We start from the raw sequence: 18,733 nt of genomic DNA, 5'->3' as shown, positions 1-18,733 counted from the left end.
CTATAACATTGTATTTATACTGAATATATGTACATATTCAATGGCCAAGACGTAGAGCATAAGATGGCTGATGGTGATTTTTATGTCAGACGTAAAATAAGGAAATCTTGTCTAATAAAAACTTGCTTGATGTGGACCAAAGTACAAAGTAATCAGATATGTAAATCAATGGATATAAATTTTAATCAAAGATTAGTCACCGAACAACAAAATGTCTGTAGAACATCCAAAAAAGGAGCAAATCAATCGTCCAATACAAAAGAGAATTAACTTATTATGTGATCAGACTGCTGTATTCCTTTTAAAACCTTACACGTTGATTGATGGATGGATTATTCTCAATCAAAAAGGATTTTATGAGTTAGGCTTTGTGGAAGCCACGTGTGTATGTTGGATTTGTTAAAGGTAAACATGTGTGGGAAACTTAAACCAAAAAAAAAATTGACATTTGAATGAACATGTTGTCAGTATTGATTATTGATAGTTTCACTTCTTGCTCATATATATTTTGATGAGTAGTTTTTAACGAGTTTGTAGATAAGCACATGTCAAGATAGTATGTTTGATAGACGAACAATAAATAGTCTAATAATAGTCTATATTTTAAGGCAATATTTGAATAGCTTGAATACAAATGGAAGTCAATACAAAAAGTTTTTTTACAGAAACTTTTACCATAGAATTAATATAATACGATGATAAATTTGAATAATAATTTATAAGTTATGACGTCACTTAGAGAAAGTTATATGAATAATTTTGCAATATTTCCGAAACCGAGAGACACAAACTGAGCCAAGGAAGGCCTAAGTCGAGGAAAGCTTCGTTATGGACCAGAATAACACAATTCGGTCAATCGATCCAAAATCTTGGACCAGGTTAACCGGTGTAATTCTGGCAAGATGCTAGAATACCTACTTCACCGACCATACAAATCAATTGTGATCCATGACCACCATTTCAAGTATAATGGCAGATTTAAACAGCAACTGGGACCAAGTCAGAGTCATTTTGGCCTGTTGTCAGATTTTGGATCGATTTACCGTTTTGTCCCGAACAGCACATCGTCTTCATAAATGCATCGCTAAGTTGGCAATTAGACGAAGTATGATAAGACGCGAAGTTGGTCTGACGGCACCTCAATGACTGATTTTGACCAGGTAACTGATTTCAAATGCGGATTGTGTGCCACATTGTGCTCCTCGGGTGTGTTATACGGGTAGGTGCCTGCATATGAAATCCACCTAGCCGTCTACTAAAGCCCTTCTTCACTTGCATCACCCGGTATCTTATATCAGTCTACAACATTCGCATGACATCACCTTTCCTACTTTCAAATACAGTCATTCATCATATTTCCATTAACATGTAGATAAGATTCATAAGTTAATTCCACCATCACCATTAGAAAGCTTATAAAAAAAGCTTGTAAATCTCATAACTTATTGCATAATCCGACTATCGTTCTATGTTAAAGGACTAAAAAAATTTTTCTCTTACTTTAAATATATTCCAGTATAAAAATACCATTATGATGCAAGGTATATAAAAACTACTTAACGATGAATATACTATAAAATCACTGTTATAAAATAAGCATAAATCGGGTAATCGATCTGGTGTATTGTTCAGTCCGAGTACAATAGGCGAGCCAATTGCCGCTGATATCGCCCATACTAATAGGATTGTTAGACATACTCTCCGACTGTTTTTATGCTTTGCATATTTAATTGGTTGAGTCACGGCGATGTATCTGGAATGAAAATAAAAAAAAATGGAATGCATAAATAAAAATTTTCAAGTCTGAAAATTGTGTAATTAGTTACAGTGGTCACGCAGACGACAAAAAAAATATTTTTACCCTCGAGTGATAATTGAACACCTTACGCACGCATTTTCTTGACGACATTTCTCACTTCTTAACTTTTTCTACAGAATCGGTAAGAGGTTGGAGAACGTGATGCAATTTATAATTTGAATTTTTTTTTGAGGTGCTTTTAATGAAAAAATAAAAAGGTGAGGACGAGGAATTTTATTCTTGACTATCAGATTTTTATATCATGAATAATTCACTCAGTCTACTTCTTATTCGTATTTTAGAGTTCTGTAATATTGTGAAAATAACTACATTGGGTTTGTAGCGGAATTGGAACTTAAAACATGAACTTAGTAGATGCTCAGACCTTAAGATCGATACAGAGACATGTTTAGAGGTCGTTGCTGTAAGTCAATTTTCTGACTACGTTCCTGAATTCATAGCAATGCGCAATTATATTCATTTCAAGACTAATAATAGTTTGAAACGAGTGAGGGATCAACAGACTTCCCCAAACTTGAATCAACAGAATAAAGTGGGACCCAAAGCATCTCTTTGATGACATTATTGGCTCAAGCCTGTCAAGAGAGACTGTAGCTTGTCAAGAGAGAGACTTTAAGACTGTAGCCTGTTAAGAGAGGCTGTAGTCTGCCAAGAGAGACTATAAGTCTGCCAAGGAGGTTGTGAGCCGCGTTTCTTGGAGATATGATTCGAAGAAGGACAAATGAAAGAGTTTCCATGCCGAGTCTCGAACCCCTGATCGCTTAGTCGGTGTGTAATAGTCAAGTCCTTAAAAACGACACAACTACGCCACCGAGCCACAACAAAATACGTCGCAGTGTTGACTCAGAGTAAACTTAAATTCGAGTCGACACGGAAAACAGTGAAATTGAGGTTAATCAGTCCATAATCGACTTCTTTGGAGTCAAATCGAGTCTAGTCAACTTCAATATACTCAACTTTGAGCTCTAAGTTGCCTAATGAGTAGCAAAATCCTATCATAGACTATGTTGCATACCTAATTTACTATGAAAATTGATAAAATGTTCCTAAGAGCTTTTCACAAGCTTTTTCATCCACAGCCCGTTTGTCTCCAATTTACACAATCTTTACGTACAAAAAAAATATTTCTCCATTTTTTTCCCATTTTTTATGTTCACCAAAAGTGCCTTAAATTACCATCACAGCTCTCGCATTTTTCATAAAACATTTGAGGTATCGTTATGTGCTGTTAATCACAGTAAGTAAAATATATGTGCTCATACTGTTTTTTTTCAGCAGCAATATATACGAGTAAGTGAATCGTACCACAGCCGCTCGGTATAAAGTAAATTTTTCGTCTTACTTAATATGCTGGTGACACGTTCATTAATCTCTTCCTCATGTGTCTTTACTCGAATCAACGAATTTTTCATCAACTTTTATGGAAACATTTCTTGTAAGAATTTATGGAAGGAAGTCAAAAATAGTTCCAAAAGTTTTGTTTTATGAATATGATGTGGATAGACCCATTCTAAAAATAGACAATATTTATGCCAAACTTCATTCAATTGAAGAGATTTTGTAGATCAACACTCAAAGGAAACTAAAACCTTTTTGAATAATCCACAATTGCCTGAGGGCAGCTTTTCATGTGTCTGGCTTTTTTGCCCTTTGAGGCCAATCTGAGGTGTTTTTGGAATAAGAAAAGTGATGTTTTGTCATGTCTCAAAATGCTATCAAAAAAAAGTTTTCAAGAAGTTATTTTTGGTACGGAGGCGAATGACTCTGTGTGGGGACTGTCTCGAGAGACATGAGAGAAGGAAAAAGCTACGTCATGACTATTTGAAGGCAATTCACATGGTGTCGTAGCTCATTTGGTGTTAATAAGAAGGACGAAGCCTATTTTGTTTGTGTCTCCAGGTATAAGCAGCCCTAGGCTTTGAACTCAAAATGACTGCTAAATCAAGCTTTTTGTCGCTCTGGCTGATATGCTGTCATAACCTATAGCCCGAGCAGCTCATTAGCCACCTACGTTTGGCATCCATATAGCTTCCAAGCAAAGACAGTGGATCCTTTCATTTGGTGCTGATAAAATAAGTTTAACGGAGCCTTAAGAGCACCTTGACAAAGCCTCCTTCATTTCTGTCGCTCGGATAGATATCGCTACGGCGACATGATAATTTGACAATTTATTGCAAACATTTTAACAATTTTTTTGCTCATTTTTCCTGCATAATATGTAGCATAACATATGCGTGTTTGTTAAAATTGTATGTAAAATTATGAAAATTTTATTTAAATCCTTCCGCAAATAAAAATTGTAAATTTAAAATTCAATTTTTTATGAAAATTTATTTTAATTATTTCAGTTTTAATTTGTTTCATCTCAAATAACGTACATACAGGAAATGGAATGTGAATTTATTGTAGAAGAGTTATTTATACAGTCATTCCAACTCAAACTGTTGATCTGAAGAGAGTTTGAAGTCGATTTGACTCAACTAGTCTCGACTAGACCTCGACTAGACCTTGACTAGACATCGACTAGACCTCGACTAGACCTCGACTAGACCTCGACTAGACCTCGACTAGACCTCGACTAGACCTCGACTAGACCTCGACTAGACCTCGACTAGACCTCGACTAGACCTTGACTAAACCTCGACTAGACTCGACTAGACTTAGAACTTTGCTCTCAAAAAACCTAGAATCCGCATCAGGTTTATGCAAGCCTAACCCGTCAGCTTTAACATCCATTTACACAAATTAGAATAATCCCATGAGTACTTTATCCATAAAATTCAATACCATTGTCATCATTATCATCATCATCTTCATATTTCAATGTTGATATTTAAAACCAAAAAAAGTTGAAGAAGAAATAAAAATTGTTGATGAGTGAGATGCCGAACAAATGATGATGATTGCTATAGAACATCAAGTTCTCACATACACCATTTCCATCATCTTCACATATTCACCATCCATCCACCCCTGTCATCCATCCTAATAAATAATGGCAAAATGTGATATACTTGAAAAAAAAGAATCACAAAAGAGAGCTCTCGCGTCGTAAACATAATAACTGCTGTAGATTTTTTAAGCTCACTCACACACACACACACGTAAGCAGAACAATAGGATGATTTTTTTATGAATCCTACATTTACGGAACTTACAGTAGAGTGAGCGGAAAAAATGTCACAAATACATTCACCGACGCTCATATGGTAAATGACAATGAGGATATTTAACGCCGCATTGATAGCTTCATTCAATTTCATCCAGCGAATGTGAAAAGAATGACGAGAAAAAAAAGTTTCGCTTCAGTCTTCTGATGCTCATGGGAAATGAATTAAAAACATTACAGAAGCTGTATGGAATAAAAGGTGGCTTCTGTTTACAGCAGAATAAGATTTTAAAGAGAAATTTTGTTGCCATTTTTTTGTGGATTTCCGTGGATTAAGGGAGTCATATTCACAGTCAATTGAATTGCATTCAATATAAAATGTCAATTATTTTTGAATTTCTCAAAATTTGTTGAAATGAACTGTTGCTGTATTGCTGGATTTTTGCCAACAAAAATGTCCTTAGTATGTTTTTGAATCTAAACTTTAAACTACTAAAGCATGTGTTTTTGATGATCTGCAACAATTGTAAAATTTGCGCATTTTTATACAACACAACTTTTTCAGTCGACTTCAAGCTCGACCTTCCAATCCGTTAAACATTTTTAAAACAAAATATTTCATTTTGTCGTTAGTTACTGCTTGCCAATTTCTAACACGAAAAGGACGTGATTTTGACAACATAGCAAAAAGTACGGTCTGCCGTATTTGTCGCGACATCGTAATATTGTCATAGAAACAGTTCTTTCAGTTGATCGAGTTTAGGGCTGCTAAGATGACTAGTCGCAACAATTGAAATTGATTGTTAAGGGCATAGTAATGTGTGGACATTTATCATCATCCCTGTCCGATAACGAATGTCCCCGAATTTGAATGTTTATCTAAGATTACAGCTTCAGGATAAACTTTAGCCCTAATGATAGCCATGGCCACCATTCCTAGAACCCAATAAAATCAATAAAATACCGTCGCTCGCAGTTCATTTTACCTTCCCGTTCTTGTTTTTCTCAATTTTTCTACAGCACTGATTCGCATTTCTCTCAATTTTCAAGCAAATACTAAATATTTTCCTTCCATTTTGCATCCAAAACGAGGCAAAGTTCTCGTGAAAAATAATTCAATTAAGAAGCGAATGAGCTGGAGAGCAAAAGTTTTGTGCTTTATTCTTGCACGATGATGACGAGAAGATGGAAAATTAATTGCGAATTTTAGGAAAAAGAGAATATTTTTATCATATTTTTTTTCATGGAAGTGTGAAGAAACATGCTGTAAACTTTTTTCATTCATCATCAACATAATTAAAATTTAATTTTCTGTCGTTGTTCACAATTTTCTATGCCATAAATTTTTTTATTCAGTTTGATTGCCTTGAACTCATTAAATACAAGAGAATGACAAGAAAATTGTCTCATTTATGTCTATGTTGTCATAGTTTTGACAACTTTTGTAACCATTAACAACAAAAAAGTGGGTATTGTATGATGCCGACATAATTATCATCGTTAAGACAATAAGAAAATTTTCCGAGCCGTCTCATCTCTTCCGCTAAAAAGGATCTTTGTCCTTTTCTTGGCATAACTTCAAGTAATCTTAAAGCAGATAGTTTATGAATTTATATTGCGGATGATGAAGACATTGTAATTGTCGCTCATAATAAAGTTAAACTTGTTCATTAAAATCACATTTATGAGTGAGAAAATCTTATTTAGAGATGATTTATTTGCGTGAGTTATGAAGAGAGTTGAAGTGACTCGGTGGTCGAATGGTTTAGTACTTTTGTATATTTTTAATGCAAGACACTGACGGACACTGTCCGAGGGATCATGAGTTCGAGACTCGGCAGGAGTGATTTTGATCCCTTCTAGACTCTGAGACACTCCATGAAGGCTTCAGACTAGCTAACTCAAGTTGATTCCAACCTTTGCTCTCGCACTAATGTGCAAGAGCTTATCTTCATATAAAAACTGAATGAATTTCAAAAATAGATTTTCAGACTGTTGCTTTGGGTATGCTTCATGTTCAGATTTGAATCATAAGAATGAAATGTGGCCAGGCACATATTTATATTTTTAGCAATACTTCATAAATAATCTCTTCCACATTCTTCCAAAAATCATATCCCAAAATAAGATATTTTCAATAACAATATTTCAATATCAATACTAGGATCAATACCCGCAATATCCACAATAAATCCATAAAGGTAACACAACTTCCGAGAAGAAATTCAGATGACCACTTCCAGAGTGTTAAAGTGATATTACCCATAAGATCGAAAACATTCCAAACACACACCAACTTTTCTCCTATAATGCTTTAAAGGCACACATCTATGGCAACATTTCATCTCACATCCAACAAAAAAATAGCAAAATAAAATCACAAAATAAATAACACATCAGAGACCGAAGCCTTACTGTCACTTAGATTTGTGTACATAACAAATACGACGGTCAAGAGATTTCTAGTATAATGCACAGAAAAGTGAGGACGGATGAAAAAATATATCGAAAACCTGACTAAGCTTTTCATTTTTTTTTTGTCTCTTTTTTTATGCTTGATCCTTCTTCAATTCGATATGATGACATTGAAAAAATTTTGTACGATTTTTTTTTGGTTTCCTTTTTGGCTTTTTATTTGACTTTGGGAATTCAAATAAGGAAAAATAAATGAAATTGAATGACTTTCAGTTTGCAGCATCAAGTGTGTATCTGATTGTGGTATCAACACTTAATACACTGCTGGTGACTGAGCTATGTGGCTGGGATATAAACAAATTTAAAGGCAAGGATAAATTTATTGTCTATGTGCTCCGATTGGAACTTATTCAAATACTGCCATAAGAATATTGTGACAAAATTGCAGTCGATTTATGAAAATAAACAAAATAAGACTTATCTTCTACTGCAACGCGCAATAATCGCAATCGAATTTATAATCTCACATACCGCAGTAATCCAATTATTAAAAGGCTAGTATAAAGCAAACGTATAGTCAATTTTAAATAATACATTGATTTCGTTACTAGATTTGTAATCTTGTTACTAGTGTCAATCTATCTTAGGATGGTGAGGTTAACAACCGACCATTTAGGAATTTGGAACATCTTGTACAAAGCGTGGTCGAGTCGACTCAAGGCGACCATTCCATATAAAATTGAGTCGACTTCGAGCTCTGATACAAATAAAGCAGCATAAAGTATATCGTACATCGTGACAACAGAGAGCCGTCTTGGCTGTCGTATTGTGCAAATCAGGTGGTAGAACCGGCAGCAAGGTACCTAATATTGTATCCCAAGCTCAACAAAAGGACAAGAATTCTATCAATAGTATCTTTTCCAGCAGAAGTAGGTACAGGTTGAAGTAATTGGATAATCAGCAAAACCTAGCTATTCGTCAACCTTTTTATAATCACCAATCATACAGATTCACAAATTACTATGAATAATTCAAAGAATCAGACGAAAGTATTCTAATAGGATCACAATCTCTACATGGCAACACACTCGACAATTTTTCCTTTCCTTTTCTTATTTTTCATGCCTATATGTCAATAAAGAAATGATTTATGATTTTTTCCAATTTTTTTTTTCTAACTTCGATAAGATATGGCATCTCTGTACCTTTACGTTTGTCAATATGTGGATAGAGAAAATGTATCAGTATAAGAACTAAGTATCTTTTGGGTAGGTCAGTTGTGAAAAAGCATGAAGAAAATTTTCAAGTTGCAAAAAAATTGAAAAGTTTCTAAAATTAGATCTTTTGAGATGCTTTCATAGATAATTAGTACAGCAATTTGCGATGAATGGACAAATAAAATTAAGTTCAGTCACGTCATAATCAATTTAAAGACTGAAAATAGAAATTGAGTAACCTTCATACGGAACATGATAGTACATCTCAATTAAGTCATAATTCAATTCAAAATTGATCAATAAAATTACATACTTTTTTTGTGTATGTCTAATGAAATTTTTGTCAATAAATTTTGTGATAATCCATAAAAAATTCATATTTCAATATTCATTCATAAAGTAAATTTCACATGGTAATTTCCCAACATTGATTGATTATGTCAATTATATGTGTTATCATATGATATGTACATATATACATATACCCTCCCTTCATTTCACATCAATTGCTATCGCTGATCCGATGATGATTATTATCATGACATGAAAGTTATACACATTCGCAAAAAAAAGGTGCTCAACAGTTATCGATATTGACATACTCGAGTATGGGGGGGAAATAAAGTTAAATGAATATTTTTTTTTTGGCAAATGTGTCCTTTAGAATGATTCATTTGTTTGATTTGTGCTGATAACAGTGGATTTATAGACTTTTTTGATATTAAAATTCCGATTTTTAGCAAAATTGAAGATTAATTTCCAAACGTAGAAGAAGGTTCATCTAGTCTCGTCTCAGTTCCGACTTGTCTCAGTTCCGTCTCGTCCTCGCCTCAGTTCCGTCTCGTCTCGTCTTGTCCCAGTCCCGTCTCGTCTCAGTTTCGTCTCGTCTCAGTTTCGTCTCGTCTCAGTTTCGTCTCGTCTCAGTTTCGTCTCGTCTCAGTTTCGTCTCGTCTCAGTTTCGTCTCGTCTCAGTTTCGTCTCGTCTCAGTTCCGTCTCGTCTCAGTTCCGTCTCGTCTCAGTTCCGTCTCGTCTCAGTTCCGTCTCGTCTCAGTTCCGTCTCGTCTCAGTTCCGTCTCGTCTCAGTTCCGTCTCGTCTCAGTTCCGACTTGTCTCAGTTCTGTCTCGTCTCAGTTCTGTCTTGTCTCAGTTCTGTCTCGTCCCATATCGTCTCAGTCTCGACTCAGTTCCATCCCACATCAGTCTCGTCTCATTCATAGTTCGCTAAGAACCAATTGAAATTTGTATGAAATGATATACTTCACAAGAACCAGCAGAAAACAATTCCATTCAAATTTTAATAGATTTTTAGTGAGCACAGCTAATTCAAGTCGACTTCGATCACTGAACTCATTTCCAATATGGGATACACAAAATAAAAATTATAAATCCAACTCACCTGTCAATTGATATCGCAACTAAATTAAATATTGATGATGTTGAACAAATCACATCCATTGCTATATAAAAATCACATACTACATTTGGTAGAGACCAAGCACCATTTACCTGTAAAGAGAGAATAAGAAGAAAATGAAAATTAAAATTGACAGGAAGGAATGATAAAAAAAAAATGTTGAAGAGAAAGTTGATTAATAGCTTCATTCTGTGAGTCGTTTCCACACCCCATAAAAATGAAAATGTTTTTATACATTTAATAAAAAGAGTGGAGAAAAATATTTCCTGTGTGTACTGAAAACAAGGTACTGAAATTTTATCATGAACGAGGCACAATGGTGTATTTTTGGTTGCTGTGATAAGTCATGGTTAAGAGAACGACTACCAAGTTAGGATGGTGTAGAAGAAGAGCAGAAAAGTTTGACATCAGAGTGGAATGTAATCCCGAGCAGCACAATTGAAAAGGCTCTGTTATGGCTTCTGTAAGTCTCTGACATGGACATATTGTGGTGTCACATGGATGCTATGTCATTCTACGTGTTGCTTCAATGTAGCAACCATGCAATGTGAATTGTGATCCATGATACATGGATGAAACACGTAGCATCCATGTGGTTTCTATGTGGTATCTATGTGATGTGACACATGACACATGAATACAACACTTGCGCCACCTTATTGTTGCCAAATAGAGCCTACTTCCATTTGGTGTTTATGCATATCCATGACGGACATTTAAAAGCTTCTAGCCAATTCCTTCCTCAATTGTGTCTCTCGGGCTAACACTAAATGACCAGCGTCTTCATCTAAAAGCCATATTGACATTTGTGTCGCTTGGGGATGCAAGACAATTCCAAAAATAGAACATTATACAGACAAATTGGATATAGTAAATTGATATATGCTGAAAGGTACAGGTTCAATGGATGTTTTGGAACAAAATGACATGAAGACAAAATGGTAATAAGATACATCCAGTAATATTTTGTGTCAAAAATATAAAATCATAATTTTTGTTTGCTTCTTCACATTGAAATAAAAATATATATATTTTTGTTAACATGAAACTTTATAGCTCTTTCGTTATTTCCCATCTAGCTCCTCAAATATCTCCCATGATATGTTGACAAAATATTGTTGCAAATTTTCTATTTATTCGTTAAAAACAAGTCAGGAATAGAATTACAGCAGATTATATTAGGTTTTTTAGAGTGTTCAGGATATATTCAGGGGTATGGGTTTGAAATGGACCGGAATGGATCAGGATGGATCAGGATGGACAAGTATGGAACGAATGCTTGTGGTTTTTGGGATTTTTCTCAAATTTATTAGCAAATTGAATGAGTTAGGCAGATTTAGGGCCCTGATGTGTTTTAAACAACGCAGTAAGGTATTAAATTGGATGAATTTTGGGAATTGCTACTCAAACTGTGCTATACGATACACTGATGTGTCACGACACCATCTTATCATTGTGTCACATGTCACTAGTAAATGACTAGTTAATGTCGAGTCCTAACATATTTTTGTCCACTCTCAATGAGTTATTCCTACCAAAAAGCTTGAAATCACCAAATTTATAGCTTATTTGACACCTCCCTCCCTCACTCCATCCCTGCATAAAGCACAACATAAATTAATTTTTGATGTTATTCTTTTTTTGTGTGTGTTGTTCTCTACGAATTCATAAATTTATTTTCATTCACTTTTTTGTGGGAAACAGAGAGTATTTCCCTGTGGTCATAATTTTTGATAAATGATTCCGGATAGAAAACGAGAGCAACGACATAACTTTTAATCTCATGTTACATTTAGACGTTCTTTTTTTTACATTAAATAATGTAATTTTTTCCGGTTAGGTACGTTTTAGTTTTTGAGAATTTAATGAATTGAATGAAGAGTTTTGAAGGTTTAATTGAATGTTGCTTTGTTAATTACTTTTTGGATGTAGACTGATAGGAACTTTTAATGATTGTGAAGGTCGTTGGCTGAACTAAGGGTTGATAACGACCCCCGCCTCTCTTCTCCTTCATGGCTAGCAATCCCGAATGACACAAGCCGGTTAATCGATCATTGATCCAAAATCCGGCATCAAGAAAGCGTAATTCGGACATAGACTCGGATTTAAACCGAATCCGACATCAATTCAGACTCACGCCGGTCTCAAGCCAGATTTTGAACGACAAACCGCTTTAGAGTCTTTTACTTTTTTAAATTCGCTCTGAAAGACTCGAAAATGGATATAATCCAGTTAAGTCCTGTAAACTTGAAATAAATGCAATTCAATATTCAAAATTGTCAACACTTCCGATTGCAGTATGTGCATTGCATACTTATACACAAAAATCTAATTATGTCACCCACGGAAATGTTCAGATTCGATATCGAAACCACTTTAATGTGCCCCTGTGTATTACGATACATTAATTTTCACTTTAGCTAATATTATGATATATGAACTCTGTACTTCCATTAAATTTCATGTCCTGTCTTACTTCTTCATTTCCCATTACACATGATTCAATGTGTATTTTTTTCCACAGTCTAAGTGGCTTAGCATTAAAACGGAATAAATTATGCTACAGCATAAGATAAATGGTTGAATTCGCATTTTTGTAGATTTTATTTGTAAATAACAATTTCTTATTTTTTTTTTATTTTATTTTATGCATTAGCAAAAGACTCAATAAAATTAAGACAAACTTTTCATCTCGTCTCGAGGCAGTCTTTTCTTTCCTTATTTTCAAAAATACTGTTTCTGGGTCTTGCACGTTTTTTGCTTTCGGCCTCAGACTTGTCTGAGTGGGCGATAAAAACAAATAAATCGTGATGAGAAAGAAGATGTACAATTTAATTTTAAAGCATTTTATGTTCTGTGATGCTTTTTATGTTTTTAAATTTAGTTCAGTTGGTGATTGGGTCGTTCACTTGTTACGTAATGTGAAAAATTTTCTTTCTGTCCTCTTCTTGATTGTTTGATGCGTAACAAAAGCTCGATCCCTTTCACCACCTCTAAACCTCTAAAACTACTCCCTTCTTCAGCCCACTAGAGGTCATCCATTCATTACGTAACACGAAAAATGGATTTTTCGACTTCCCATCCGCGTCGTGACAACCCCTCAGACCACTTCCTCCCTCAACCAATAAGGGGTAGTTCACTTATAACGCAAAGCAGTTTGGAGTGTCATTGGGGCGGAGTGAGTCGTCGTTTCTAGTCCAGTTCTATTTGCATTATGTTGCTTTCTTTGCACATGCTACTTTCAAAGATGGTAGGTTGTAAATCTTACCATTTTTATCATAATTCTGGGGCCTTTTAAAGACATATTCTGTGGAAGCTCCAGGAGGTTAGGTCTTAAACTCTGACTTTTTAGAACGTGGATTTGTCACGTGAATGGCCAGAGAACTCACTTAAAGAAGCAGTCGACGAAGATAGTATTTGGAATATGGAATTGGCAAACAGTAGTCAGCGATAGATCTAGTTTTGGGTGATATTTAAGGGAGGTCATGAATCAAAATTGATTTATACAGTTAGTGAAGTAAGGAAGTATTAAGTCCATATCCTGGCAAAGGGCTCGGTGCATTTAATCATAATAGGGAACCACCACAAGGGAGGCATTTGTCACATGCTTAGCTTCTGAGTCAGACTTCGGTTTCCCCCATTCCCTCGAAGGAATGAACATCCGCGTTACATAATAAGTGAACATCCCCTTTAACCTCCCAACAGGTGAGTATTGAAATTTTGTGTGGGAAAACATAAAATATTCTAATTTGATTGCGGTTGGATTTATTTGTTGAAAATAAATTCTTATTCATTTCAGATTAGAAAATTGCTTTTGAATTTCTTGAAATAAATCTATTAAAAGATAGACTCTTTTGTAGCAATTTAAATCTAGCATGAATACTCAATTATCTCACCTGTCTACAACAAAATTGCTTGCGAAATTGAAATTCATTACAATAATTAAGTAATTAATTAAATTTTATATTTTCATCAAATTTTCATCAGGAAATGTTTAGCTCTAAAATTAATGTGAATTATGTGTAGGATACAGAATAATGTTATCAGTATAAATCCATTATGCATTAAAAGATTTTTATATGGGAAAAAAATGTAACATTTTAATAACGACTTATGTAGAGATTTTTCATGCCTTCATGTGCACATAATGTGAGCATTAAAGTATAAATATTCATATAACATACGAAGATAAATGAATAAAATCATTATGTGGGAGTTCATGCCTGAAGATTTGAGGTGAATCTTATTATTTACACATGAAAAATTCATTATGAAAAAATTCATTATTTAGAATAGAAAGCTCAATTTATGAGTGATAAGAAAATTTATAGCATTTTAATTAGTGTTGCATATATAAGGGGATTTTATTCTGTGTTGGAGTGACTGGATAATATATGACATGTTTATTCTTATTTTTAACAAAAATCTCAAAGCTCTATGTCAGAAATGACAAATTTTTATGCAGAATCTGATAGGAAAATCTAAATAATCATGCTACTGTTAAGGACAAATCCAACTGCTTGGCACTGCTTGAAACTTTTTTAAGGACAAATCCAGCCAGTTTTTCTCACAATTCCTACAAAATTCATTCCGAATTCCTTCAATTTAGCTAGTTTTGCAAACATGAGGACTTAAAATAGTTTATAAGTAGCCATGTAAATTGGCAAGCGGTAGCCAGCGATAGAGCCAGCTTCAGGGACCGACTTTAGGAGGCCATGGATCATACTTGATCTGTACGGCCAGCGAAGTAAGTAAGTAAGTAAGTAGCCATGACTACATTACTGGCCCCTGACTACATTGCTGTTACAAAAACACAAGGGTGTTACATTTTCCTTTTTCGGAAACTGTCAAGTGAAACGGCAGTCATCAGCTCCAATAACTACGTGGAATAGAACAGTACAAACAATTGGTGACACAGACAAAATTAGCAAGAAGCAAACAGTGATAAGTCAAGATTCAGGCGACATCTGATAGGGACCATGGATCCCAATTATTCTGTACGGATGACACAGTAAGTAACTTAAAGTATGTATGAAATGAGGCAGAGTAAGCGACAAAATCGAATGGAAAGCCTTTTGCGGTAACCTAAGCTGTACATTGGAACATGTGTAAAATAAGTAAATTAAGAATACATTCATTGGATAACTAAGAATGCTTTAGATTATTTCCAAAAGTGTCCTGGAATTTCCCATAATCTGGTGATATATTCGGCTTGAAGGCTTGACTAGCAGTGCTTCGATTCCTGCTTTGAACAAATCATTGAATGAATATTATTTTTCAACAATTTTTATTTAGTTCGACTTAAGTGGATACAAAATTCCAGCACAAATTAAGCTCTATAAAAATATTTATCAAGAATAGCTCACTTCAACCTTCTGTATTGTGTAAATAAAGTGTTTTGAGGCGATACAAGGACACACATTATGAATAACATAACAGAAAACTAAAGCCGCTTTTAATGCTTTGATGATATGCACTCAAATACTTCTGTTAAAAACTGTATAAAAATAATATTATTTAACAAAATATTTTTCTCATATTTTCTTTCATCTGTCAAAGCACAACATAGCACATTCCTTTGACTATAACTCTAGAAAAATATTTTTCTTCTCATTTTTCATTCGCATTCGTCAGATGAGTGCATCTTTATATTTGTTAAAATAAGCATCTCATCGTCAGTGTTGTTATGAAATAGCTCCTTTGTGTTGAGCAAATAACTACTTGTGATTGAAGAAAAATCTGCAAGCTTTAGCTTTTTTCGATTCCTTTGTAGTCTTTGAAGGTTATTTTTCTATTGAAAAGCCATAAATGAGACGTTTTTAAATGATGTGCAATTTACTCGAAAGGCACGATATAGGAATGTTGAAAAATCAAGCTTTAGGCTGTCTTGAATCTAGATTGAGGCTGGCTTGAAGCTGGAATTTAGCAAATCTGACATCAGGCTAGAATCATGTCATCTGGTGTCAGATTTGTGGTCATATCTACGAATTTACCAAGAGTTGAGGATGACTAATGTAGTCTATATTCGATTGGTCGTCTCTAGAATCAGACAGATGTACAGTAAGCTTTGTACCAGCCTCTCGACTCGGATATTCTGTAGAAAAAAAACTAAAAACTCTAAAAATCACAAATTTTGATGGAAGTTTGAGTGACACAAATGAAAAAGATTCTGCAAAGATTTCTAAAACTACAGAATGGAAGTTACCTCAGAATGGACAACTTGTCATGATGTATGGTAAATGACGAGCTTTATGTTCCCCAAGTAGCCGTTGCGGCCAGGAACAGAAGACTATTTTGATCACTTTATTAATGCAAAATAATTTATAGTTGATCAATATTAATTAATCAACATTATGCCCCATTTTGTTAGAGATGGGCAACCATTTTCTCGTCATGCTACATTTCCGTCCTAGTAAACGATATAAAGGTAGTACAACACGGATTGACAGAGTCGAGAGCAAGTAATTTTCATTTTCATCGCTCCAGACATCATTTATAAACAACCCCAAACCTAACCAACTCAAATCAATAAAAAATTCTTTATCAAAATGTGCAATAACAGCACTTAACACCAAACCATAGCCAAAATTATCGCCCAAAACATCAAAAAACATAAATTGTCAAGTTTATTGTTGAAATTTTCAGAAGATGAATAGATTTTACTGAACATTATACTAATTGTGATTACACAAATTTGATTCTGTCGCTACTTTACAATCAGCATTAGCACTGAAACCATATTGACCATTAAAAAAAGAAGTAAAAAAAAATTCTAATAAGATGTAAATGAGAAAATGTAAAGCTTTTCAGGCATAACCAAATATTTGCTGTAATCCACCCCATATCTATTAAATTCAATATAATACTGACTCCCATAACAGAAAAAAAATGTTCATGTCAAAAGGAAATTTTGTGTTTGTGTTGCCGATAACAATAAGGTTTGTTGAGTTTCTCTAAACATTCAATTCTATTGTTATAATCAACAGTCTGAATAGCACAAAATGGACTAGCCCTCCGAAAAATTTTTTACGTACTTTAATTTTATATCCTGTTGGAGTTGTAAAAAAAGCGAAACTTTTTGTTCGTCTGTTTGCCTCAACTTTAATTGCTTGCAAAAGCTAAATCGTAAAAAAAAAAAATTATTATAAAAGTGCCTTTTATTACTCATTTAATTACGTTCTCATCGCGATGAAATGAAATTATCGTTTTTTACATTCAGCATGAAAAAATAGGGGGGCAGTTATAGCAAGGCGTTCAAGTACTTATTATGACACTATTCGAATAAGTATTACGATTTTTAAATGGTACAAATGTTTTTTTTGTTGCTGTATCGTGTGGTTCTTTTTGTGCTGTATAAAAGGAATTTAATTCAATTCCATAATGGAAAAATGCAGTAAAAGCTAATTTGCAAGTTATTAAGAATCCATTAAAGTTTGTAATTAAAAGTTTTCATTTGAAATTTTCAACATGGGATTTATTGAATTATTGCGTGATTAAGGAATTTATAGAGTTGAGTTATGGCTTTTAAATGCTATTTCAATGGCATAAATCTATAGCATGAACTGGAGGGCCTTTTGCAACAACCTAAGCTCCAAATCAGAGCTTGATTCCAGTTTGTAAGCAACTTGAAAAGAGATTGCGTTCAATTTAATAGTTTTAGCTAAGCTTATGAAACTTTTAATGTTTCGTCTTGAGATTTTGCAAGTTGTTTCAGACAGATCCTTCAAAAAGCCATATTTAGTTTCACACCCTTGTTCTACTTAACATCCTAAATATCTGACAATTGTTCACAAATCATCAAAATTTCATTGACAAAGTTTATATTCCAGATTATAAATTTTACTGTCAAAAATCTCTTATTGATCTTCTTCCAAGAAAATTCCCGACATATTTCATCTGTAATACAAAAATTCAGCAACACCCACGCATATTAAATTCACTCCAAAAATTCCTTTTCATCTTGATCTTCTCTTTTATCTTATCCGACATCAAACAAATCCCACAAAAATATATAAAATCAATGTTTTTAAGATGAAGGAAATTCCAAATACATTGTAATGTTGACAAGCTCCAAAATCTAGCAAGGAAGACAAGTAAAAATCAGGAAAATGACATTTGTCGAATTTGAAAATTGTGAAATGTTCACGACATGCAATCAAATTTAACAATCTATTCTGAATATTTCGCACTTGAATTTTATTTGTGCTGACTTTCCATTTCCACGAACAACAAAAAAAACATACCGGAACGACGGAAGAAAAATTCTCATATTTTTGTGTCTATCACCAATTGGAAAATTCATCGAAGTGAAGTCAATAAAGTGAAGCTAATTTGAATCACAATGTCAATTTCATACAGTTTTTTTTTATATGTGTAGATTGAAAACAACATCGCTATAGGCAACTGACATACTTATTTGGGTATGAGAAATCATTTCTCTCAATCTAACGCCTATTCCATGCTCGAAAAATTTGAAAAAAAAAAAACATATAAAAATAAAAATTGAACGAATATTTACATTGAAATTATTCGATTAAATTGGATGAGGATAATGGAAATGAAGGAAAAATATATATATATTTAGGTTGGAAATGGTTGGGATGTGAATTGAGGCAAGCGCTTTTTGCTATAAATGAACAGCTTTTTATTGTTTTATGGTGGAATATGAATAACTCTTTTATGTGAGAAATATGGAAGTTCAATTAAAAGTGCAATTAACCTTACGATGTATATTGCTTCTGAATCTATGCTTATGATA

At 33.9% G+C, this 18,733-nt stretch overlaps 1 protein-coding gene across 1 annotated transcript in view; it reads right to left on the bottom strand.

Annotated features, from left to right (window-relative positions):
• Dop2R (dopamine D2-like receptor) overlaps positions 1 to 18,733 on the bottom strand; it is a 110,664-nt gene that overhangs the window by 50,816 nt on the left and 41,115 nt on the right. Inside the window, exons 3-4 of the mRNA XM_070645146.1 lie at positions 9,958 to 10,067; positions 1,501 to 1,753 (exon numbers count right to left, since the gene is read on the bottom strand). Coding sequence (XP_070501247.1) covers positions 1,501 to 1,753; positions 9,958 to 10,067 — 363 coding nt within the window. The remainder of the gene's footprint in view (positions 1 to 1,500; positions 1,754 to 9,957; positions 10,068 to 18,733) is intronic.

The sequence above is a fragment of the Chironomus tepperi genome, unplaced genomic scaffold (assembly GCF_022539635.2).
Source record: "Chironomus tepperi strain 1889 unplaced genomic scaffold, CSIRO-AGI_Ctep_v1 contig_351, whole genome shotgun sequence".
NCBI classification, from domain to species: Eukaryota; Metazoa; Arthropoda; class Insecta; order Diptera; family Chironomidae; genus Chironomus; species Chironomus tepperi.
The sequence above is the reverse complement of the archived record's forward strand: the minus strand, read 5'-3'. Positions and strand labels throughout refer to the sequence as shown.